At 36.0% G+C, this 27,124-nt stretch overlaps 1 protein-coding gene across 4 annotated transcripts in view; it reads right to left on the bottom strand.

Moving 5' to 3' along the window:
• The window catches only part of TTBK2 (tau tubulin kinase 2), a 145,141-nt gene that overhangs the window by 72,191 nt on the left and 45,826 nt on the right, over positions 1-27,124 (bottom strand). Inside the window, exons 1-3 of one of the 4 annotated variants that reach the window (XM_033435664.2) lie at positions 19,522-19,623; positions 17,102-17,213; positions 4,881-4,954 (exon numbers count right to left, since the gene is read on the bottom strand). In XM_033435664.2, the coding sequence (XP_033291555.1) occupies positions 4,881-4,892 (12 nt within the window). In that variant the 5' untranslated portion in view covers positions 4,893-4,954; positions 17,102-17,213; positions 19,522-19,623. Of the gene's footprint in view, positions 1-4,880; positions 4,955-17,101; positions 17,214-19,521; positions 19,624-27,124 lie in introns of those variants that run through there. The other 3 variants (XM_033435663.2, XM_033435665.2, XM_004273940.3) reach the window with 3 other exon arrangements.

Here is a 27,124-nt window from a genome sequence, read left to right as displayed (position 1 = left end):
TAATACAAGAATTGAAAAATTACAGAAAAGTCAGGAGCCTTTAATACTTCATTTCCTCTTTAAAAATGAGGTTTTCCCACAGCATTAATTGGTAGTTAACTTTTTTATTATTTTTTAATGTTAGTGGAATTTATTTTATTGTTCTCTACATCCTCAGCAAATGTAAAATGACTGATAATCTAGGGCAATGAGTTTTATAATCCCATGAGGTCATGTACCTAATAACTTTTATTAGCATTTCAATAATTTTTTCCTTCAAAAATCAGTATTTTGACTGCCAAATATATACCTAAGGTAATACTGGAACTTTATTTGTAAAAAATTCTGCCATCATAAAAGTTTTTGAAAGGAAATCAATTAAAGTGTATTTATGATATTAGTAATGCTTTTTAAATTTTAAATCTTTTAAAACATAAATCTAAGGTATCAATTAACAAAATCTGAGAAGATAAAAACAAAGCTGGCAAGGGTATGGGGAAAAGAATTATTAACATGGTACATACATGCAGGTTGATCCACCAAATTATACTTCAGGCTATATATTACAGGTGATTATTATTTGTTATAGATAAAAACTTAAAACAATCTATACATCCATCAATAAATGAAATGGTTAAATAAATTATGGTTCAGTCATCTTACTGACTGTTATGCAGCCACTAAAAAAAGAATGAACTCTCATATACCTATCCATCACCCAGAATTAACAATTATCAATTAACGGCCAATCTTGTTTCATCTGTTATCCACTCCTCCCCTCCCCCTATGCAACACACAACATCTCCCTTCCTACACACATATACTGGATTATTCTCATGTAAATTCTAACCATATCATTTCATCCACATATATTAGGCAAAGAGATGAAAATATAAAATCAAAGAAGTTACATGCCAGCAATTCTATCGCCACAAAATCAAAGAAGTTATATGCCAGCAATTCTATCGCCACAAATTTGAACTGGAAATATCAGTATGAACTATGATATATTTTTTCTTTAAAAAAAAAAAATCCTGAACCTATCCACTTGAAAAGAATTTAAAACAATGACAAACCCAACTGCAGCAGGCACCCATAGCATCTAGACTGTCATCTCTAAATACCATTTATCATTAAGAGGAATCAGAAAGTAAGGATGCTATCAAGGTTCCCTACTGAGGAACCAACTCATTATTCTGAAAACTTTTAAATAAAAGAATCAAACATTAGTCCTTCCCTTCTGTGTGAAATGTACCTTAGGATAACCTGATAGTTGGTGGAGTGCTTTTTAAAGAATTCCAGCTAATAAAGAAGAAATTATAAAATTACAACAGTGTTATTTGCAACCCCACTGAAGTAATGAATCTAGGCAGTGGTTACTAATGGGTTGATAAAACCTAAAAGAAAAATCACTGGGAACTTTAAAATGGATGGAGAGGCTGATGGCCCTGAAACCTCACTGATCAATCTTAACATAACTAAAAGAGAGACCACCAGACACTGCCTACTGATGTGATACAAATAGGAAGCACACAACCCACCTCTGAAGTATTCTAGCCAAATAAAACAAAAGTGGAATCTGATCTAATCACAAGTTTATAGAAAATACAGGGGACAGAAGAACATGTTAAATATCACCACATGGAGACAATCAGCAAAATCCAGAATATGGAAACTTCTGCCTGCCGAATGACTCTGTTTTTATCAATGACAATACAAACAACAAAAAGAAAACTGTAAGAAAAAAAAATGAGAGGGAACCTAAAGATTAAAAGAGGCTTAAGAGATATGTATGCACAAAATACAATGTGTGAACCTTGTCTGGAACCAGATTCAAGTAAAACAAATATAAAAAATAATAATAAGGGAGAGAAACAATCAAGAAAATCTAAAGATTGACTTGATAATTGATGTTATTAAGATACTATTGTGCATTATGGTTAACAGTGGGAAAAAAAGAATCCTTGACTCTCAGAAATATATATTGATATACTTACAGATAAAATATGCCTTGGCTTTTCTTTGAAATTATCTGGGGAAGGAGAGTCAGATACGATTGGCCATTTTTTTTTTTTTTCAGTACGCGGGCCTCTCACTGTTGTGGTCTCTTCCGCTGCGGAGCACAGGCTCCGGACGCGCAGGCTCAGCGGCCATGGCTCACGGGCCCAGCCGCTCCATGGCATGTGGGATCCTCCCGGACCGGGGCACAAACCCGTGTCCCCTGCATCGGCAGGCGGACTCCCAACCACTGCGCCACCAGGGAAGCCCAAGATTGGCCATATATTGATGATGACTGAAGATGGGTGGTGAGTACATAGATATTCATTATACTATTCGCTCTACTTTTATGTTTAATTTTTCCACAATAATAAAAAGTTTCAAAATATATAGCAGTTGGGCTTACATATATATATACATATATATATATATATATATATATATATATAAAATATATAGAGAGAGCAGTCCTGATGTTAGGCAATCTAGATCCACATCTGTACTGGTTACAGGCATTTTTTGCCCCTTCCTAGGTGATATGCCTATCACAAAATATCACCCTTTGGCTATACTAAGGATGATCATGTAAAGCCTCAATAGTGACAGGATATGAAATGAGACCTGGCCAAGGTCTTCCTAGTAGAAATGAGAAAAGAAACATGTGTGACTGCTTGAACCCTATTAGATTTCAGACCCATTTTAATGGTAAATAGCTAGAATTTCTACAAGAGAAACAGGATTATTCCTTAAAATTTTTAACAGCAGATATTATATAACTGAATTGCCAGGAGGAAAAGACTGAAGTTAACTTCAGAACAATGAGGGTTTTTAGAAAAAATTAGAAATGTCAGTGAGAAGCTGGGTCTGAGCATATATATTTTATTAAAATATATGTGGGAAACCCCAGCAGCCATCTTCAGTATGTCAAATAAGAGAAAGAACCCTTGAACAGTTATAACAGCTTTAGTCTTGCCTCAAATCAAGTCAACCATAACTGTAGGGATGGGAGGTTAATGGTGGGTTAATTTCCGCATGACAGGAAAGAATACAGCATGCAAGTCAAATTGAAAGGTTCTTGTATGGGTCCATAGGCGCTTGCCAAAGGTCACAAAAGCCATCGTTATCTGATATACACCAGCCTCCTTAGTCCTCCCAGACTAGGAGCCTTCCCATTTCCAGAAAGTGAGACTAAGGTTAAGTGCAAATAAAATAAAACCGAGTATATGCTAGGACTGAGAGAGAGGCTGCAGACTAAAAAAGACTGTCCATGTTCTCCAGTCAGTAGTAGCCTAAAGACAAAAATAGTTTTATTGTGCCAAGAATATTGGCCTCAGGCTTCCATCAAGTCCTAACACCCATCAAGTTAGTCAGTCTCAGGCAAACCACAAACCTCCTTGAGCTTAAGTCTCTTCATTTGCAAAATGGGGATAAAACCTGTCCTATCCTCTTCAGGGGATATGATAAGGATCAAATAAGATGCATGATAAATCCAGAAGAAAACTATAAAATAGCATACAAAAAGTTATATTATTATTGGTCAAAGTGAAAGACAGAATGGTCCATACTAATGACCTAAAAAGATACAGGGATAGCTACTTGAAGAAACAAAACTATGCTGGCTCAAGAGTAGTGAATCACATGATTCAAAGACTTTAAGGCTACAGTCTGCAGGGAGATTTGATCTAAATCAAATGCTGAAGGATAGCTGAGGGAAACAAAAAAAGAAGAGGAAGAATTTAGGCCAGGATCTATGTCTCTGAAATCACTACTATGTAGCTAAGTTGAAAAAATAAATAAATAAAAGAACCAAATGCCTAAAACAAACTTTGCTAAAGATGAAGTGAGGACCCTAAACTAGGCAGCAAAGTGAACCATGGCCTTTATTTTATTTTATTTTTTTATTATTTATTTTGGCTGTGTTGGGTCTTTGTGGCTGCAAGTGGGCTTTCTCAAGTTGGAGCGAGCACAGGCTATTCTTCATTGTGGTGTGCGGGCTTTCTCATTGTGGTGGCTTCTCTTGTTGCAGAGCATGGGCTCTATGGCGCACAGGCTTCAGTAGTTGCAGCACACAGGCTCAGTAGTTGTGGCACACGGGCTTAGTTGCTCTGTGGCATATGGGATCTTCCTGGACCAGGGATCGAACCCGTGTCCCCTGCATTGGCAGGCAGATTCTTAACCACTGCACCACCAGGGAAGTCCCTGAACTATGGCTTTTACACATAGTCACACATTGTCACACATAGTCACCTGATGGTGACTACAGGTTCAGAGCTGTGTGTGTGTGTGTGTATGTGTGTATATGTGTGTGTGTGTGTGTGTGTGTGTGTTCATTCAGGGGCAGAGGCAGTGTCAGAGAGAATGGGGTGATTTCTCTCTTCTCCTTGTTGTAGTCATTACTTCAATGCTCCCTTTCTGAATTTCTTGCATCTGCTACCCAACCCAACTCCACTTTCCATCTAAAGGATAGGGGAACAGAGCTATGTTAATGATAAAGAGAAAGAGGAATGGCATTTCTCCTCTATCTCATCTTATTTTTAAATTTTCAAGCAGTCAAGGTTGATACTTGTGAAAATGGAAAACTAGAGCCCTTAAGGTAGTGAAAGGTGGAGAAGGAAGGGACAGGGATAGGACAAAACTCATATTATATCCAGCAATCCATGTGGGGATCAAAAACTTTGCAATGATGACAATCAATGAAGATATGCATCAACTAAATAGTTGACAGAGACAACCCTTCCATCTTTGGAAAAATCTGTTATCAGGTCTGTTTAAAGTTCCATCTGCATAGTATAAAACATTCTGAGATGATACCAAGAATGTTGTTAATTTTATTCATATCTACTATAATTAGGTATTTTGATCAAAACTGGACAATTTTAAGATACATTTTCAAAGTAACCTACCTGCAACTGCATGACCACGTAGTTGAATCGATCATTCCTCCCACAGCCAATAAATCTACAAACATGGTCTTTCCCTGGATAAAAGAAAGAAAGAAAGAAGATAGTAGAAAAGGTTATACTATAGTTTCTCTTCTTAAAAATTAATAATTTGTTTTTCTGTATAGTATTTTATGATCGAATGTAAAGGACCTATCTTAAGAACCTTAAGGACAGGAAATTAGTATTATTCAAATTTTCTACCCATCTCTCTCCATATCCTACACTGCTCTTTCTGTAGTCAAATAAATGTTTACTAAATGAATAAATAAACAAGTAAATGAGGGAACAAATGAATGATAATTTATTTAGGAAGGAAAGAATTAAGAGGTCATTTCAGATCAACTTGCCCAGACATGATACATCTGAAAGCACAGAAGAGCGATAAATAAGAACTATGTTAGGAATATAAACCCTGAATTTTAGATATGGTCTGCCATTCACCATTATAGACTCAGTGAGTCCCTTCATCTTTCTGGGCCTTATTGATTTGGATTTGCTCAGCGGTTTTCAACCTGAGTTCCACATGTGAAATCCAAGGAGCTGCTAGTGGCTAGAATGCAGAGGGAAGCAGAGATGGAGCAGACAGAGGCTAGGGTCCTGCCCCTGATTCAGCAAAAGCAAACAAAGGTGCTAAAAGAGGATCAGGACTGGTGGATTCCAGGGCCAGAAGAGGGAATCAGGCTGGAGAACAGTTAATGAAGGGAGGGAGAATAGAATGAGATGATGCTGGAGAAACAGGCAGGCACCAAATCCAGAAGGGTCTTGGACTCCACGATAAGGAATCTGAACCATATGTATAAGTCAATATTTTCCAACCCTGGCTGCTTATCAAAATCATCTGGGAAACTTTTTGAAAACTCCTAAACTTTATACTGATTCAGAATCTGTGGCGGAAGATACAGGATATGAGCTTTCAAAAGTTCTCTAAATGACCCAAAAGCAGACAGGCCATGGATGATTTTGAAACATCCAGGTATTTGGAAACTACTGCTGTGTAGTGAGAAGCATCTAAAAGATAAACACTTAAAACATTCCATTTTAGAACATCACTATGGTAGCAATGAGGAAGATCGACTACAGAGAGCTCAAATATGGAGGCAGAATGGTCACTCTGCTGACAGTTACAATATCTCAAGAGAAAGAATAAGGGTTTGAACCTTTTTTTTGAATCTTATGTATTATAGATAGATTAAAAAACAGGATAAATCTGAGAGATACTAAAGATATACTTTTTGACTAGAAATTGGCACAAGTAAAAGTTGTACCAAAATAAGAGAATATAGTAGGTTGCATAGATTTTAAGGGATATCAGAATGTTGAGTTTGAGGACAACCAGCTGAATTCAGTAGACAATTGTAATTTCAAGCCTGGTGCTGAGACAAAAAGCTGAACTCCAGAAATACATTGGGGAAGGATTGGTTCATGGAAGGCAGATGGAACTACAAACATAAATGAAGATTTCCAAGTTGAAAGAATAAATAATGAGAAGAAAAGAAACCGAAGAACAGAATTCTACAAAATGAACCATTTAAAGCATGAGCAGAAATAAAAGAGCCCATGAAGGAAACAGTAACAGCCTGAGAGCAAACTATAAGAAATGGATATAGATCACAGAATCCAAAGGAGAAGAGCATTTTAAGGTGGAAGTGGCCAGTGACAAATACTATAGAAAGGCTGAGAAGTGCTCATTAATATAAAAAATTAGGAAGTCACTGGTGAGTGGAAAGGGCAGAATCTAGTCTATAATGGGTTAAAGAGTAAATGGAACATGAGACAATGAGGGCAATCTTTGAATAAGCTTGCCTAAAAAGAGAGGAAGTCACAGACCAAGAGCTAGAATGACAAATTTTGATAGACTGTTAAGAAATACATCCCAACAATCAAAAAGAATTAGTCCACTGACTGATTTAAAATATAAATACAGTCCAGATTTAATTTAGTTAATAATTCCACACTTCTCTTTTGCATCTAGGTCGTCACATTGTTCTCTCATTCTCTGTGCTTTTGCTGAAAAGAGCCATAACTAGCAAGAACAGGTGCAATGGGAACAATAATTCACAATGTGTACAATGTATGTACATCACCTTACATATATTTTACATATGTTTGCAAAACTAAGTCATCTAATAAATTGTAGTAGGGATGAAAGGATTAAAATGACCACCAATTGGTAACTTACTCTTTTTCTCAGCTTCATAGAAACAATTAAAAAATCATTTTAAAGTATTTTCTTATTATCCATTCAAGATTCCACCTTCCTATCATGTAACATTTAAACGCAGCATCTCTATTACAAAGACGTTTAAATCATCTAATAACAAAAGACCATGTGAAATTTAACTCCTCTAGGAATGCCCTTTTAAAAATGTCTTTATGATAAGTCACGTCAGAATACTATTTATCTCTTGATACTAAAACCATCCTACTTTTAAAACGATAAAAATCAAATAAACTAGACCCTTTATACTGGGTAACCAAAAACACAAAGTCAGTAGCAAATTTTCTAGGATTCCCTGGTACATCTTCACTGCTTTAGGCAAGAGCTTAATGAGTTCTTATCTCATACATTATAACATAGTACACTACTGATCTTATATTTTAGATATATGCAATTAATGAAACTACTTAATAAAGTTAGTTCAGTAAATATGTATAAATCTTTGGAAGTACGGAGAAACTACAATTTAACTGAAACAGTAACTCTTCACCACCACTTAGAGCAATTCTTAAAATAACTTTTATAATAACTAGTACAAACTGAGGTATCACTCCATGAGTACAGGGACCATGTCTGTCTGTTCTGTTACCTACCCCACAGTACCTGGCAAAGAGTGAAACACCTGACTGATATTTGTGAATGAACAAATTAATAGAAATAACAATAACTAATAAAGCATGCATAATAGGAAGCATACTATGCTAGGCATTATATTAATGCTTTATATGTACTTAATCCTCACAACTTAATAGCATAAGTATTATTATTTTCCCTATTTTTCCAATGTGAAAATGGCGGCTTAGTGAGGTTAAGTACTTTGTTCAAGACCCCACAGCTGGAAAATGATGGAGCAGTTTGACTTTAGAGCCTTTGTTCTTATCCATTACGCCAGAAACAATTGAAACAGATTTTAAAGTCAAGTAACACCTTGTAAATAAATATTAAAACTAAAAGATAAAGACTATGACAAAACACAGACAAGAGGACCTACTATGTGCCAAAAACTAAAGTAGGCACTAGGAATACAAGATAAATTAAGACCCATGCCCTCAAGGAATTCGCAGCCCAGATATATAAACAAAAAATTGTAATACAGTATGATGAGCTCTACATTATAGACAAATTGCTGTGAACACACAGAATATGTGAAAATTTTGTTTATGAGGCTTTTCATGAGAGTTAAATCACTAAATTTTAAATATATGAGAAGAGTATTCTAAGAAGACACAAAGTGTGAAGGATCCAAGCATATATGAAAGATAATTAATAGAGTTAACAAGGCTAGAGGGCTGGATAATAGTTAAAACGTAGGCTCAGGTGGGGGGCATGCTGAGGCAAGAAAAGTACACTGAAGTCTTATATGCCACATAAAGGAATTCAGATTTGACTCATTATTAGATAATGGGTGACAGGTGGGGATGGGAGGAGGTAGTTCAAAGGTTTTCAAGCATGAGAGCTACATGATTTGGCCTGTGTTTTGGAAAGGTAATGCTGTTCACCATTAGATGTTGATTTATGTAAGAGATTAAGGCAGGGAGATCAATTAGGAGGTTAAAACGACAGACGAGGTAAAAGATAAGGAAGGTTCAAATTAAAGCACTGGAGTGAGAATTAAGCTTTCAGGTTAAGCTTTAAGAGACAGAAAAGACAGATTATGGAAGAGAAGAAAGTGAAGGAAGACTTTTAGCTTAAGCTAAGTGGACAAGGTAAACTGCATTAATATAAACCAAGACAAAAGTATGAGAGGGGATAGGGCTTCCCTGATGGTGCAGTGGTTGAGAGTCCGCCTGCCGATGCAGGGGACACGGGTTCATGCCCCGGTCCGGGAAGATCCCAGATCCCACATGCCGCGGAGCGGCTGGGCCCGTGAGCCATGGCCGCTGAGCCTGCGCGTCCGGAGCCTGTGCTCCGCGACGGGAGAGGCCACAACAGTGAGAGGCCCGCGTACCACAAAAAAAAAAAAAAAAAAGTATGAGAGAGGATAATGATTTCTGGTTTGGGGATTTTGCACCGATTTATCTATAGGACATGCAAGTTGTGTTAGAAATTTAAGGGTAGAGTTTAACAGAGGTCAACTATATAAAATAATAGATCTGTGTATTGTCAACGGAGTTGACTACCCAAAGAAGATGGATTTTGAGACAACTGGGTCAACGCCAGAACACCAACACGTCAGGGAAGGAAAAAGGAAATGGTGAAGGAGATTGAGAAGGAAATCTATTCAGATTTTCTATTTCTTCATGAGTCAGTTTCAACAGTTTAGGTCTTTCTAGGAATTTGTCCATTTCATGTAAATTATTTTTTTTGTCATGTAGTCCATAGCATTCCCTTATTATAATCCATTTTATATTTCTGTAAGGTCAGCAGAAATGTCCCCTCTTCCATTCCTGATTTTAGTAATTTGTCTTCTTTTTTTTCTTGGTCTGTCTAGCTAAAGGTCTGTCAATTTTGTTCATTTTTTTAAAGAACCAATTTTTGGTTTTGTGAATTTTTCCCCATTGTTTTTCTGTTTTCTTCTATTAATTTCCACTGTAATCTTTATTATTTCCTTCCTTCTGCTTGCTTTAGGTTTAATTTGCTCTTCTTTTTCTAGTGTCATAAGGTGGTAGGTTAGGTTATTTACTGAAGATCTTTCTGGCCTCACAATGTAGGTGTCTACTGCTATAAATTTCCTTCTAAGTACTGTTAAGCGGTACCCCGTAACTTTTGGTACCTTGTGATGATTAAGTTTTAAATAAGGAATCTGTAGAAAATCACTTTTGAATCTTAGAAGGTAGGGTCATTAATGCCATATATGATGCAGGACAACCTATTATTTTTCTTTGAAGGAGACACAATACTGCTGTAAAGAAAAAATGTTGGCTTTGAGTTAGATTTCAGCTCTGCCACTTAGTAATTATGGGACCTTGAACAAGTCTCGGTTTCCTCAGCAGAGCTATTGAAAAAAATTAAATGAGATAATATATTTATAAATCATTTTCTTGATTAACTATTCAGTGTTCATTCCTCCATACTAACAGCACCCAAATTTCCCTTGGGGAACGATCTTCCTCAATTGTATATCCACTATCTCAATGAGTCTGATTCACTCTCCGGCAAGGCTGGGCATTAATTGCTCTAAGCCAATCAGAATAATCTAGAAATTGAGATCACTTTGATGATGGAAAGAAAACTAGATATTCAAGACTTAAGATAATCAATGCATGATATTACTCTAGCAAGTATAATTGTTTCAGGGATGTTCTAATCAGAGCAAAACTCAATACCTTCATATAATTATGAGAAGCGATGTTACACTTAAAGAGAAAGAATATAGCCCCCTTCCAGCTGCTATGGGCAATCGTCTCTCAACTGTGAAAGAAACCAACATGAAGATAAAGTTCACAATATGGAGAAGATAATCGCAGGAAAAAAGAGCATCGAATGGACAGCCACATACAAAAGAATGAAAAGTAGACCCTATCTTATACCATATACAAAAATCAACTATCAACAATCCATCAAAATGGATTAAAGACTTGACCATAAGACCTGAAACCATAAAACTCATGGAAGAAAACACAAGGGGTAAGTTCCTTGACATCAGCCTTGGCAATGATTTTTTTGGACTTGACAACAAGGGCAAAGATGACAAATGCAAAAATAAACAAGTGGGATTACACTAAATCAAAAAGTTTCTGCACAGCAAAGGAAACCATCAAAATATAACTAAAGCATATCCCACCTCTGAATCTTTCAGCTTGGTGTGTAGGAAAAGTGCATGTGCTCAAGACTGCTTGAGCTAAATATCAGCTTTTTCACTTGCTAGTTTGTTACTTAACTTCTACAAGCCACATGAAGAGTAAGATAGCACTTACCTAAGAGTTACTGCACAAGTGAAATCAGCTAAAGTATGTCTAATCCTTAATATACTGCCTGGTACCTAATAAATGCTCAATATATGCTCCCTATTACTATCATTAAAGCTTAGTGATTATGAGCACTAATTTTGGAAGGAGACAGACATAAGTTCAAATCTTGGCTCTACTGACCAGGCTCACCTAGCATGTGCCTCTCTGGCACCATCCATTCTGTCAAATCTGACTGTACTTCAGTGGACCAGGCCAAATATGTCCCATAATGTCACTACCCACACACTATTCATAGGATATCTCCCCCAAGTAACTGTTTTTATCATTTGCCTGCTCAAGAGACCATAAACAATAATGCCTGAAGAAATAAGATTAAAATGGTGAGCCTGGAATTCAAGATTCATTCTACATTACTTATCAAACCTCATTTCCTTCAGTTTAACAAGAATTATACACTCTGAAGTCTGTTTCTTTTTTATTGTCCCTCACAAATGTTCTACCTTATTTTTTGTTCACATTTATTTCCCTCAACCTTGCCTCCTCAAATCAAATACAGCTCTTAAAAATCTAAATATCCCTGTAGGAGGTAATATTAACGAATTAATACTCAGGATTAGATTTTCAGATATTTAGCAAGTTAGTCACCGAGCCAGGCACTGAGGGGGAAAAAATAAACAAGACAATTAAAATAAGAGTTCCCTAGAGACAAATAAGAGCAGCAGAGTCTGGTGCACAGATGGAACTAGAGAAAGAAGAGAAGTCAGCAAGGCAGCACTGATCACTAGGAATCATAGGTTGTTGACCACAAGAAAACACAGCATGGAAATATATCAACAAACGAATTTTAACTTTCTGTTTATGTGTCTACTCTTAGAAATCTGCTAAAAGACAAAAGGAATCCTGAACATACAAACCAGATCTTTACCAACCACTCAAAATATCACCCATAACCTAAACAATCTTTTTGTTCTTACAATTTCAGATGATCATCTACTATTCTTGCTTTCAAGAGCTTAAAACTATGGCAGGTGGTGGTTTGGTGGTCGACATCCCACTGTTAAATATTAATAAGAGTAAAATGTCATGCAAAAGGCAAGTAATTTTACGTAACTTGCTGCTAGAGGAAAGTAAATCAATCAAAATGGGCATCAGTTATTTTTCTTTTTAAATAAAAGAAGCCATTTAGTAATAAAGTGAAAACCTGAACTAAAAGTATCCCTAACCCATTAAATGGGGATGTTCTGGAATTCAAAGAACAAATTCCAGGTTAATTACAAATTAGCAAATAAGGGGATTCTGCAAAGCTGGACAATTAGACTACTAAAGATACAACAAAAGTAGCTTCCTTATCTATCTATCATTTACTCCTCCTATTTACCCACTCCTCACCAAAAACAAACAAACCGTATCTACCCTAATAATAACTCATGAAATATCCACACCAATGGGAGATAGAAAAGTATAAGGCTAGGTCCCTTCCTCAAAGAATTTACAATCTTGTTAGAAGCAATAAATGTATTACAAGACCAATATAGGCAGTACAAGATCAAATTATAGCTTATAAAAATGAAGAATAAGCATTACAGAGAAAGCAAGAGATTAGATTAGAATACATCATAGAGCTCGGAGCTTGATTGAGTTAACTTGACAGTGATACCAAAAGAAGGAAGGGTGTCTTCTAAGCTAAATCCCTAGGAAAAATAATTCAGCCAAGGAGCCTAAGGAATAAAGGCTTCTATCAGCATTCATGAGAATGCCCATCTAACAATCCTTTAGGTTCTAAGTAGCTCACCAGGAGCTAAAGGCAGAAGAAAGTTTCCAAACTCTTCAGTCTAGATAACCATTACAGGGAAGTTCATCATTTAAATAAGACTATCCTATCACAATGGCCAATTTAAAACTAGCAGGCTTTTATGATTAGAATGAAAAAAAAAAGAGCATGATTTCCTCACCCTATTTTTAAAATGTACTAAACTATTACAAAAATGTATAAACAAATATATGTTTAAAAAAAGAAAAAATAAAGAATTAGGAGACCACTACAAGAGGCCCAATATCTGCATAATAGGTAGGTGTTCCAGAAGAGAAGATAGATAAAATAAACGGGTGGAAACCACCAACAAAATAATTCAAGAAAATTTCCCAAGAAAAACTTTCAGATTGCAAGTTTCAATAAAGGACACAGCCTGGCCTACTAAATGAAAATACACAAATGGCACAACACTGGAGAAAAAGAAAAAAACAAGTTGCCAAAGTAATAAGAATCACAATGGGAATTACCTTTCTCAACCACTACAGTGAGTCTGAAGACAAATTTCTGAAGTAAAATTATTTTCAATCCATAATTCTATATCCAGCCAGTGTTTTTTAACATCAGGGCAGACATGCAAGAGAGGTCTCAAAAATATATCTCCCATGCACCCTTTACTCAAGAAGTTAGTAGAGAGGTGCTTCACTAAAATGAGAATAAACGAAAAAGAGAAAGGGATTCAACAAGGCATACAATACAAAAGAGAAGCAAGGGGAGTCCCCAGGAAGAAACTGCGGGGTGATCCAAGGACAATAGCTGTGAATGTAGAAAATAACCAGGCCTAACTGGAGCAGACTAGGAGGTTCCTGAAGTGATTTCCCTAAGAAGAAGAAATTAAGAATTGTTGTGTTTATCAGTAATTCATTCTTTTTTATTACAGAATAGTATTCCATTGTATGGATATATCACAGCTGATTTAGCCATTCACTCTCTGAAGGACATATTTTTGGTAATTAAGAATAAAGCTGATATAAATATTTATGTATATGTTTCTGTATGAATGTAAGTTTTCATTTCTTTAGGTTAAATGCCTATGAGTGGGACTGCTGGGTCACAGAGTGAATCCATATTGAACATATGGTAAGTATATGTTCAATTGTTTTCCAGAGGAGCTGTATCAATTTGCATCCCCTCCAGCAAGGTATGAGGGTTCCAGTTGCTCTAAGTCCTTGTCAGCACTTGGTATTGTCAAAAGTTTTATACTATTTCAATAGATGTGCAGCAGGAATTCACCATGACTTTAATTTGCATTCCCCTAATGGCTAGTTATGTTAAACATCTTTTGCTGAGCTGATATTCCACTTTATATCCTCTCTGCCAAAGCCCATTAAAGATTTTTAATTAGATTGTTTTCTTACTGTTGAGTTTTCAGAGTTTTTACATATTCTGAATATAAGTCCTTTGAAGGTATGTGATTTGCAAATATTTTCTCCCAGTTTATAATCTGTCTTTTCATTCTCTTAACAGTGTCTTTCACAAGCAAAGCTTTTAATTTGATTCAGTCCAATTCATCGGTTTCTTCTTTTATCAATCATGATTTTGGTATCATGTGAAACGACTTCTTGCTTATACCAGCTCACAAAGATTTTCCATGTTTGCTTCTAGAAGCTGTGTAGCTTTATATTTCACATTTAAATGTGGTACATTTTATTTTATTTATTTATTTTTGAGATATAATAGCTGATATTTATTTAGTGCTCAGGACATGTAACATCTCATTTAATCCTCATGGTGGTTCTGAGGTTGTTAAGACAATGTCAAATTCCAGTTCAAAATTCCAGTTCAGAAGCAATAATCAGGACAAATATTGTATTATTATCAGAGACAATTTCAAATGAAAATATAACTTTCACAGATCAATATGCATCAAATAGTACTGAATCAAAATATAAAGTAAAAATTATAAGTACAAGAAGAAATGAGCGGGCTTCCCTGGTGGCACAGTGGTTAAGAATCTGCCTGCCAATGCAGGGGACACGAGTTCGAGCCCTGGTCTGGGAAGATGATGTGCAGTACATTTTAAGTTTATTTTTGTATAATGTGTGTGGTTTAGGTCAAGGTTCACTATTTTTGTATTTGGATGTCCAATTGTTCCAACACCACTTATCAAAAGTGCTATTCTTTTTCCACTTTGCAACTTTGGCCATATTTGTGTGAGTCTATTTCTAGAATCTATTTAATTGATCTATATGTCTCCCTTTGCCAATATCACAGTCTTGATTGTGGTAGCTTTGTATTAAGTTTTAAAATCATGTAGTTTGATTTTTCCAACATTTTTCTTTTTTTAAAATTTATATCTATTTATTTATTTAACATCTTTATTGGAGTATAATTGCTTTACGATGGTGTGTTAGTTTCTGCTTTATAACAAAGTGAATCAGTTATACATATACATATGTTCCCATATCTCTTCCCTCTTGCGTCTCCCTCCCTCCCACCCTCCCCCAACATTTTTCTTTTTCAAAATTGTTTTGGTTGTTTTAGGTCCTTTGCCTTTCTATACAAATTCTAAAATTGGTTTCTCTATAACTACAAACAGTGCTGCTGGGATTTTTGTTGTTGTTGCTGTTGTTATTGCTTTAAATCTATAAATCAACTTGAGGAGAATCAACATCTTAACTATAGTGAATCTTCCAATTCATGAATATATGTCTCTCCATTTATTTAAATTGTCTTACTTTTTTTTAAAATCAGGGTTTTACAGTTTTCAGCATAGAGATCTCATACATATTTTGCTACATTTATACCTAATTCTTTCATTTTGGGAGAGCTACTATAAATGGATTTTTTAAAATTCAGTTTTCAATTGTTTATTGCTAGTATACAGAAATATGATTGCTTTTTGTAGGCTGACGTTGAACCACTTGCTAAACTCATTTATTGTGGAATTTTTTTGTGGATTCCTTGGGATTTTCTACATATACAATCATGCCATCTGCAAATAGAGACAGTTTTATTTCTTCCTTTCCAATCAGTATGCCATTATTTCTTCAAATATTTTTGCCACACCACAACCGTTCTCTTCACATTCTGGGTCTCTGATGACACAAATGTTAGGTCTTATGATAGTCTCAAGGTTTCTGAAGCTGCTTATTTATTTATTTTTAACTTTTTTTCTCTATTCTTCAAATTGGATTTTTACTTATCTATTTTTAAGTTCACTGACTTATTCATCTGTTATATCCTCTCTGCTACCGAGCCCATCCAATGAGTTTTTCACTTCCATTATTGTATTCCTCTGTTCTAAAATTTCCGTTTAGTTCTTCTTTATATCTTCTATTTCTTTGCTGAGACTTTCTATCTTCCCACTCATTCCTGGAATATGGTCATAATAGCTGATTTTAAAAGTCTTTTTGAGATAATTTTAACATCTGTGATCCTGGCACTGGCATCTGTTTTCTGTCTTTTCCCATGTGAGTTCAGATTTCACTGGTTCTTTTTAAGCTGAGTAATTCAAGATTGTATTCTGGACGTTTTGAATATTATCTTATGAGAATCTGAGTCTTATTTAAGTCCCACCAAGAATGTTGGTGTTTTTGTTTTAGCCAGTAATTGACCCAGTTGGGTTCACACTTCAAGTTCTGACCATCCTTCTGCAGGCTGCATTTCCAATTTCAGTTCAGTTTGCAAAGCCTTTGTAGTCATACTGAATGTGTTCCATAATCATTCCACGCAGTGTCCAGTTTGGGGCTTGGGGGTGGTCTATCCCATAATTCAGTCCTCAATGTTTTGTATGCTGTTTAGGATCACACTCATGCACGCACAGCTTGGAAGTCAGCGCAGAAGTCGGTGAGCAACTTTAAGTGATCAGTTTCCCAAGCTCCTCATTCTCCTGCAATCTTTTGGTTTCCTGGGGCTTCGCTTTTTCAGCCTTCCAGCAGAAAGCTGGGGCTTCATTAACCCCATTCTGCCATGTACTTCCTGTAACTGTGCCCACATAAGGGCCAAGCAACAGAAGAGCAGAGGGAGAAGAAAAGCAATGGGATTTGGAAGGTTTCCTTCCCTCTGAGATTTAGGCTCCTGCCTGCCCCACTGACACCACTGCAGCTACTGCCCAGGATTGCTTGAGGCCTTGGGGGCAAGAGAATGAAGAAAAGGGGGGAAAAAAAGAAAAAAGAGAAAATGTGGGATTGCCACATTTTCTCTGAATATTAGGAGACCCCTTTCCTGATCCTTGAGTCAGAACTAGAGGGCTTCTCGTGGTGCTTTTTCTGTCCACGTTAATAATGCTCACGTCCAAGTTTCAGGATACATTAAGTTCAGGCTGGGGCGTACTGGAAGAAAAAAAAAATGGTAAACTCACCGCCGGTTCAGTAGTACTTTGAATTCTGGTCTTCTTCCCCAATCTGCCTCCTACTATTTATTTTTCAGAGTCCTCAAATAGCCACTCCAAGCATTCTGTCCAGGTCTTATAGCTGCATTCAGTGGGAGAGACAGGGTGAAGTGTGCTTACTCCATCTTATCTGGAACCAGAACCTGGACTACTGCTTTTCATAACAAATTTTGTAGAACTGATTGACTAAACTATTTGTTAAATTTGGTTATAAGAAATTAAAATTTAAAAATAAATAAATCCTGTAATAACCTTATTGAGGAAAAGGGAACAAGCAAGCTAATAGGATCACATTTTTTTAAGCACATATACTTTTGGAAATTAAATGCTTAGGAAAAAAGTGAAGTTCTTAATTGTACTTTGCTTTACTTCTTTAAATCTTATTCTACCTGTGGATTTTTATAAATGCTGAGACTAAAGTACTTATCCAAAGTATGAGACAGAGGAAGCCAACTGCAGATGAGAAGCTATAAACTGTTTAAGAAATTGAAAACAAGTTCAGGATGACCAACACTCTGAGTGTAAGCCCAACAGTTTCAAGAAATGAGGCTAGAGAAGCAGGCAGGCATCAGTTCAAGGTTTTGTATGCCATGTTAATCTAAGGTGGGTGGATTTACCTGAGTAAAGGAAGACCCTGAAGTGTTTTAGCAATGGTCGGGGGTGACATGATCCTATTGGTATTTTTGAAGGATCACTCCTCTGTAGAACATAAAGGAGCATAGAAAATGAGTCTTACTGTCTGAATCTAAAGGGTCACATCAAGTTGCAGGACAGTATATACTAGTATGATTCCACACATGGTTGGGGGTTATGGGTAGGGAGGGAGATTTTATACACACACATACACACAGGCACACACATAATATTATTATACACATCTTATATAATCACATGATTATATATCCAAATATATCCATAAATCATATGATTATATGAATTTATATCTGATTATGGTTCTATATAATTATATATATATATATATATATATATGTATGTATATATGTGGATAAATAGATTAAAATATGTATTGAACGTTTCTGGAAAAAAACACAAGAAACCAGTAAGAGTGGTTAGAGAAGGAGAGTGAAGGGCTAAGAGAAAAAATCTTTTACTTTTCACATTATTCTTCTGTTTGATTTTTAAATTCTTTTACCATGAACATTTACACTCTTAAAAAGGGTTGTAAAAAAAATGGAAGATCTTATGCATAAATTAGATATGAGAGATATAAGATATTAAAGCAGGATATGTATGAATGAGCCTAGCGTTCAGTAACACTGTTTCTAGCATATAGTAAGCACTCAAACACTGTTACAGATCTTCCCACAAATAAGATATTACCAATCATTTATAAAGTAATTTCACAACACAAAACAGCTTTCTAATTACATTACACTACACTATACTGCACTAATTTACCAGGTATTTTCAAGCATTCAGAAATGTGAGGAAAGATAAAGAGTAAGAATGGATTTTAAAGATATTTATTATTATCATTTAATTACTGTAAAAGAAATGCTTTTACAGTAAAAGCATTTACTGTAAAAGAAATGCTTGCATATTTGTCTCAATTTCTTAAGCACTGAAGGGTATAAAGGGAAACAGCAAAAGAGCCTTTCCTGCCCTGGTCCTTCTAATTCCAATAGCCAAATATAACCATTCCAAATGGCCTCTTGAGTTCTATACAATTCCAGACTTTCTTTGCGCATATAAAGCACATATAAATATATATACTTATATACATTATATTCTCTTTCAAGGAAATAAACCTCTGCTCCTTAAAATAATCTAGACCTATTCTATTATGTTGGCTAAAAAGTTCGATCAGGTCTTTCCACATGAGCTTATGGAAAAACCCAGATAAAATTTCTGGCCAACCCGATATTTCTTACGTGTCATTTTTCTAAACCCAAATAGAGTAATGAATAGACAAATCACTAAACTGGCAGATAAAGTTAAATCTTTCAAGTCAGGAAATGCTAAAATGGACATACTAACAGATAAAGTTCTCAATGATCGCCTAACACCCTTTGATAGAAAAGATAAACCTTAACCAGGGCAAGCAAAAGTTACTTTAAGGGGAAAAAATGCACAGGCTGAAATGAACAAAAGGACAGATGATAGGTTTTTAAAAGGTTAAAATATATAATGAGGGGTAAGGGTTTATCCCAAACCTTTAGGTCCCAGAGTCTGACTATTATGCTCTTCCATAAAAGGAGTCATCAGAGATCTTCTAACACACCCTTTGATTAAACAGAAACTTAACGAGGGCAAGCAAATTTGGAATAACTTTTATAGACATTCTATACTGAACAGACCAGAGGTCTAATCCAGAATTTACATATTTCTTATATTCTTATGACTAGGGTAAGAAAGTGGTCACATATTACAGCAGTAGCTGGAGACGTCAAGCAGGGAAGGCAGAAGAGGTGCAGTTGATCTTCTGTAATAGTTTTCCTTCATCTCAACTTTCAGCTTGTGTTCTGCAGTTTCTAGGGCAAAAATAAAATCCAGGACCAATATTTCAGGGTTTAAAAAAAAAGTCTCCAGAAGTCAGAATAAAAATCACAATCTCTTTATGGGCTGTTAGGAAAAAGGTAGTTTTTCCCTGCATTTGTATGGGGCAAGAAAAATTAATTCCTAACTATTTTAACTGAGAATAATAAAATTATTTGGTTATCAAACAGTGGAATTTACTCTCTTATTTCTTAATATTAATAGGATCTTCACTTACTTTTAGAGGATGTAGAGGAGAAAAACTTTTAAATAATTCAACAAGCTTTTAATTAATTACTTTTTCACCCAAGGTAATGAATAAAGAGAAAAACCTCAGTTTTACTCAAGTTGGTGCTTTGAAAGAACACAAGAGATAAGATGAGTTGCTCATTTACAGCATGAAGTAAAGAGCTAAAATGGGACAGACAGGCTGGGCAAGGTTCTAGTCACTCATTGATTTAAGTAGTGATTTTTAAGTACAAAATAATTCATTAGATTGAACACATTATGGAGGGAAGACACATAAGAATTAGTGAGAAACCTGATCTACAGAATATTTTTAAAGAAAAACTATTGATAAGCTTAGGTATATATTTATATTTCAACTGGAAGCAAGTAAACAAAATATAAACTTTTAAAGATCCTAGGAAGACTTCCTTTGATGAAAAGATATAAGGATAAATTTTAGTCACAATATTCTGAATTCCCAAAATATTACACCACCTATATGCAAAGGTTAAAAAAAACTTCCAAACCAAACAGAAACCATTTTCTGGAACACCCAAGTGACTGGCTTTTGTAACAATGAAGAATTGAACATCTATATAATATGGTTTTGAGAATCTAAGCCATAGTCATCAAAAGGTGACTTTATCAACTAGTATTTATAACACTCTTTAACAAATTATTCCAGAATCTTAACAATTCTTTTTCTTACCAAAAAACTAAATATTATTAACAAAATGAAAAAACAGAAGAGTTAATGTTATCCTATTCTCCACATCTCCATTTACAAATGTATCAGCAAATACAAAGTCACAGTCTGCTATCATTTTAACACTAAGCATAATATGTCAACTTTAAAAGTACATAATTCCAGGGCTTCCCTTGTGGTGCAGTGATTAAGAATCCCCCTGCCAATGCAGGGGACACAGGTTTCAGCCCTGGTCTGGGCATATGCCACATGCCGCGAAGCAACTAAGCCCATATGCCACAACTACTGAGCCTGCGCTCTAGAATCCGTGAGCCACAACTACTACAGCCTGTGCACCTAGAGCCTGTGCTCCGCAACAAGAGAAGCCACCACAATGAGAGCCTGCGCACCGCAATGAAGAGTAGCCCCCACTCACCACAACTAGAGAAAGCCCACACGCAGCAACGAAGACCCAGCCAAAACTAAAATAAACAAAATTAAAAAATAAAAGTACATAATTCCTGCCCTTTTAGAGCCTGAAATTTAAAAGAGAACACAAATATGTTTTTAAAAATAAGATAAACAATGTAAACAAATTGAAAAGTGCACATAGAAAAAACCAGGCAAATCTAGTATTTATGAAAACCTATTGAGAGAAATGTGTTGGTCTAATAGCGTTTAGTGTCCTAGTCCCCACACCGTGATCTCAATTGTTTTCCAAAACAAGGAAGTAGGGATCTTGGAGTAAAAGGGTTCCTGATTCCAACTCTGCTGAAGGGAAAGTTCAAGGAGAGCCTGAAACATGTACTGGGCCAGAAAGCTAGAATGATATCAAAGAACACTGAAGTTACATCAGAAGGACAAGCAGCCAATATAAAAGGGCTTCGCTTCCACTAGCGAAAAAAAGTGAAAATTTTAGTCTGAGAAGAATAATGACTGCAGTGGGATAAAATAAAATATATAAAAATCCATGATCTCATAGTGATACTCAAAACGAAAAACAGACCAGAGGGAAGACAGCAGAAGCAAGAAGAACTACAATCCTGCAGCCTGTGGAACAAAAAACACATTCACAGAAAGATAGACAAGATGAAAGGGCAGAGGGCTATGTACCAGATGAAGGAACAAGATAAAACCCCAGAAAAACAACTAAATGAAACGGAGATAGGCAATCTTCCAGAAAGAGAATTCAGAATAATGATAGTGAAGAGGATCCAGGACCTCAGAAAAAGAATGGAGGCAGAGAATGAGAAGATGCAAGAAATGTTTAACAAAGACCTAGAAGAATTAAAGAACAAACACACAGAAATGAAAAATACACTAGAAGGAATCAAGAGCAGAATAACTGAGGCAGAAGAACGGATAAGTGACCTGGAAGACAGAATGGTGGAATTCACTGCTGCGGAACAGAATAAAGAAAAAAGAATGAAAAGAAATGAAGACAGCCTAAGAGACCTCTGGGACAACATTAAACACAACAACATTCACATTATAGAGGTCCCAGAAGCAGAAGAGAGAGAGAAAGGACCCGAGAAAATATTTGAAGAGATTATAGTTGAAAACTTCCCTAACATGGGAAAGGAAAGAGCCACCCAAATCCAGGAAGTGCAGAGAGTCCCATACAGGATAAACCCAAGAAGAAACACACCGAGACACAAGTAATCAAACTGGCAAAAATTAAAGACAAAGAAAAATTATTGAAAGCAGCAAGGGAAAAATGACAAATAACATACAAGGGAACTCCCATAAGATGAACAGCTGATTTCTCAGCAGAAACTCTACAAGCCAGAAGGGAGTGGCATGATATACTTAAAGTGATGAAAGGGAAGAACGTACAACCAAGATTACTCTACCCAGCAAGGATCTCATTCAGATTCGATGGAGAAATCAAAAGCTTTACAGACAAGCAAAAGCTGAGAGAATTCAGCACCACCAAATCAGCTCTACAACAAATGCTAAAGGAACTTCTCTGAGTAGGAAACACAAGAGAAAAAACCGACCTACAAAAACAAACCCAAAACAATTAAGAAAATGGTCATAGGAACATACATATCGATAATTACCTTAAACGTGAAAGGATTAAGTGCTCCAACCAAAAGAGACAGGCTTGCTGAATGGATACAAAAACAAGACCCATATATATGCTGTCTACAAGAGACCCACTTCAGACATAGGGACACATACAGACTGAAAGTGAGGGAATGGAAAAAGATATTCCATGCAAATGGAAATCAAAAGAAAGCTGGAGTAGCAAAACTTATATCAGATAAAATAGACTTCAAAGTAAAGAATGTTACAAGAGACAAGGAAGGACACTACATAATGATCAAGGGATCAATTCAAGAAGAAGAAATAACAATTATAAATATATATGCACCCAACATAGGAGCACCTCAATATATAAGGCAACTGCTAACAGCTCTAAAAGAGGAAATCGACAGAAACACAATAATAATGGGGGACTTTAACACCTCACTTACACCAATGGATAGATCATCCAAACAGAAAATTAATAAGGAAACACAAACTTTAAATGACAAAATAGACCAGATATAATTGATAAATTAAATAGATTTAATTGATATTTATAGGACATTCCATCCAAAAACAGCAGATTATACTTTCTTCTCAAGTGCACACGGAACATTCTCCAGGATAGATCATACGTTGGGTCACAAATCAAGCCTCAGTAAATGTAAGAAAATTGAAATCATATCAAGCATCTTTTCTGACCACAATGCTATGAGATTAGAAATCAATTACAGGGGAAAAAACATAAAAAACACAAACACATGGAGGATAAACAATACATTACTAAAGAAACAAGAGAGCACTGAAGAAATCAAAAAGGAAATAAAAAAATACCTAGAGACAAATGACAATAAAAACATGAAGATCCAAAACCTATGGGATGCCCCAAAAGTAGTTCTAAGAGGGAAGTTTATACCTATACAAGCCTACCTCGAGAAACAAGAAACATCTCAAATAAACAATCTAACGTTACAACTAAAGGAACTACAGAAAGAAGAACAAACAAAACCCAAAGTTAGCAGAAGGAAAGAAATCATAAAGATCAGAGCAGAAATAAATGAAGTAGAAACAAAGAAAACAATATCAAAGATCAATAAAACTAAAACCTGGTTCTTTGAGAAGATAAGCAAAATTGATAAACCATTAGCCAGACTCATCAAGAAAAAGAGGGAGAGGACTCAAATCAATAAAATTAGAACTGAAAAAGGAGAAGGTGCAACAGACACCACAGAAATACAAAGCATCCTAAAAGACTACTACAAGCAACTCTATGCCAATAAAATGGATAACCTAGAAGAAATGGACAAATTCTTAGAAAGGTACAACCTTCCAAGACTGAACCAGGAAGAAATAGAAAATATGAACAGACAAATCACAAGTTATGAAATTGAAACTGTGACTAAAAATCTTCCAACAAGCAAAAATCCAGGACCAGATGGCTCCACAGGTGAATTCTTTCAAACATTTAGAGAAGACCTAACACCCATCCTTCTCAAACTCTTCCAAAAAATTGCAGAGGAAGGAACACTCCCAACCTCATTCTATGAGGCCACCATCACCATGATACCAAAAGATAGCAGACAAACATACTACAAAAAAAAAAAAAAATTACAGACCAATATCACTGATGAATATAGATGCAAAAATCCTCAACAAAATACTAGCAACCAGAATCCAACAACACGTTAAAAGTATCATACACCATGATCAAGTGGGATTTATCCCAGGGATTCAAGGATTCTTCAATATATGCAAATCAATCAATGTGATACACCATATTAACAAACTGAAGAATAAAAACCATATGATCATCTCAATAGATGCAGAAAAAGCTTTGGCAAAATTCAACACCCATTTATGATAAAAACTCTCCAGAAAGTGGGCATAGAGGGAAACTACCTCAACATAATAAAGGCCATATATGACAAACCCACAGCAAACATCATTCTCAATGGTGAAAAACTGAAAGCATTTCCACTAAGATCAGGGAGAAGACAAGGATGTCCACTCTCACCACTATTATTTAACATAGTTTTGGAAGTCCTAGCCACAGCAATCAGAGAAGAAAAAGAAATAAAAGGAATCCAAATTGGAAAAGAAGAAGTAAAACTGGCACTGTTTGCAGATGACATGATACGACACATAGAGAATCCTACAGATGCCACCAGAAAACTACTAGAGCTAATCAATGAATTTGGTAAAGTTGCAGGATACAAAATTAATGCACAGAAATCTCTTGCATTCCTATACACTAATGATGAAAAGTCTGAAAGAGAAATTAAAGAAACACTCCCATTTATCACTGCAACAAAAAGAATAAAATACCTAGGAATAAACCTACCTAGGGAGACAAAAGACCTGTATGCAGAAAACTATAAGACACTGATGAAAGAAATTAAAGATGATACCAACAGATGGAGAGATATACCATGTTCTTCGACTGGAAGAATCAATATTGTGAAAATGACTATACTACCCAAAGCAATCTACAGATTCAACGCAATCCCGATCAAATTACCAATGGCATTTTTTACAGAACTAGAACAAAAAATCTTAAAATTTGTATGGAGACACAAACGACCCCGAATAGCCAAAGCATTCTTGAGGGAAAAAAACAGAGCTGGAGGAATCAGACTCCGACTTCAGACTAGACTACAAAGCTACAGTGATCAAGACAATATGGTACTGGCTCAAAAACAGAAATATTGATCAATGGAACAGGATAGAAAGCCCGGAGATAAACCCACGCACCTATGGTCAACTAACCTATGACAAAGGAGGCAAGGATATACAATGGAGAAAAGACAGTCTCTTCAATAAGTGGTGCTGGGAAAACTGGACAGCTACATGTAAAAGAATGAAATTAGAACACTCCCTAACACCATACACAAAAATAAAATGGATTCAAGACCTAAATGTAACACCGGGCACTATAAAATTCTTAGAGGAAAACATAGGAAGAACACTCTTTGCCATAAGCCACAGCAAGATATTTTTTGATCCATCTCCTAGAGTAATGGAAATAAAAACAAAAATAAACAAATGGGACCTAATGAAACTTCAAAGCTTTTGCACAGCAAAGGAAATCATAAACAAGATGAAAAGACAACCCTCAGAATGGGAGAAAATATTTGCAAACGAGTCAACAGACAAAGGATTAATCTCCAAAATATATAAACAGCTCATGCAGCCCCATATTAAAAAAACAAACAACCCAATCCAAAATGGGCAGAACAGCTAAATAAACATTTCTCCAAAGAACATGTACAGATGGCCAAGAAGCACATGAAAAGCTGCTCAACATCACTAATTGTTAGAGAAATGCAAATCAAAACTACAATGAGGTATCACCTCACACCAGTTAAAATGGGCATCATCAGAACATCTACAAACAACAAATGCTGGAGAGGGTGTGGAGAAAAGGCGGCCCTCTTGCACTGTTGGTGGGAATGTAAATTGATACAGCCACTATGGAGAAAAGTATGGAGGTTCCTTAAAAACCTAAAAATAGAATTACCATATGATCCAGAAATCCCACTACTGGGCATATCCCAGAGAAAACCATAATTCAAAAAGACATATGCAGGGACTTCCCTGGTGGTGCAGTGCTTAAGAATCCACCTGCCAATGCAGGGGACACGGGTTCACGCCCTGGTCTGGGAAGATCCCACATGCCGCGGAGCAACTAAGCCCGTGCGCCACAACTACGGAGCCTGCGCTCTAGAGCCCGTGAGCCACAGCTACTCAGCTCGCGTGCCACAACTATTGAAGCCCACCCGCGTATAGCCCATGCTCTGCTACAAGAGAAGCCACCTCAGTGAGAAGCTCGCGCACCACATCGAAGAGTAGCCCCTACTTGCCGCAACTGGCGAAAGCCTGTGCACAGCAATGAAGACCAATGCAGCTAAAAATAAAGAAAAAAAAAGACACATGCATCCCAATGTTCATTGCAGCACTATTTACAACAGCCAGGTCATGGAAGCTACCTAAATGCCCATCTACAGATGAATAGATAAAGATGTGGTACATGTATACAATGGAATATTACTCACCCATAAAAAGGAACGAAATTGGGTCATTTGTAGAGACATGGATGCATCTAAAGACTGTCATACAGAGTGAAGTAAGTCAGAAAGAGAAAAACAAATATCGTATATTAACGCATATATGTGGAACCTAGAAAATGGTACAAATGAACTGGTTTGCAGAGCAGAAACTGAGACACAGAAGTAGAGAAAAAACGTATGGACACCAAGGGGGGGAAGCGGCAGGGGGTGGGGGTGGGGGTGTGATGAATTGGGAGATTGGTATTGACATGTATACACTGATGTGTATAAAATGGATGACTAATAAGAACCTGCTGTATAAAAAAAATAAATAAAATAAAATTTTAAAACAAACGAAAAACACTTCACTATTCACAAAAGGGCACAACTTGGTATTCTAAAAATTGGTAAATAAAAAGGAAAAAATTCAAGCCTTTATCCTACCCTTCTTGTAATAACTATTATTTCAGGGGAAACAAACAGCTAATGAAATAAAGTTCTACTCTG

The sequence above is a fragment of the Orcinus orca genome, chromosome 2, assembly GCF_937001465.1.
Source record: "Orcinus orca chromosome 2, mOrcOrc1.1, whole genome shotgun sequence".
Taxonomy (NCBI): domain Eukaryota; kingdom Metazoa; phylum Chordata; class Mammalia; order Artiodactyla; family Delphinidae; genus Orcinus; species Orcinus orca.
This window is presented reverse-complemented; position numbering and strand designations above follow the sequence as displayed.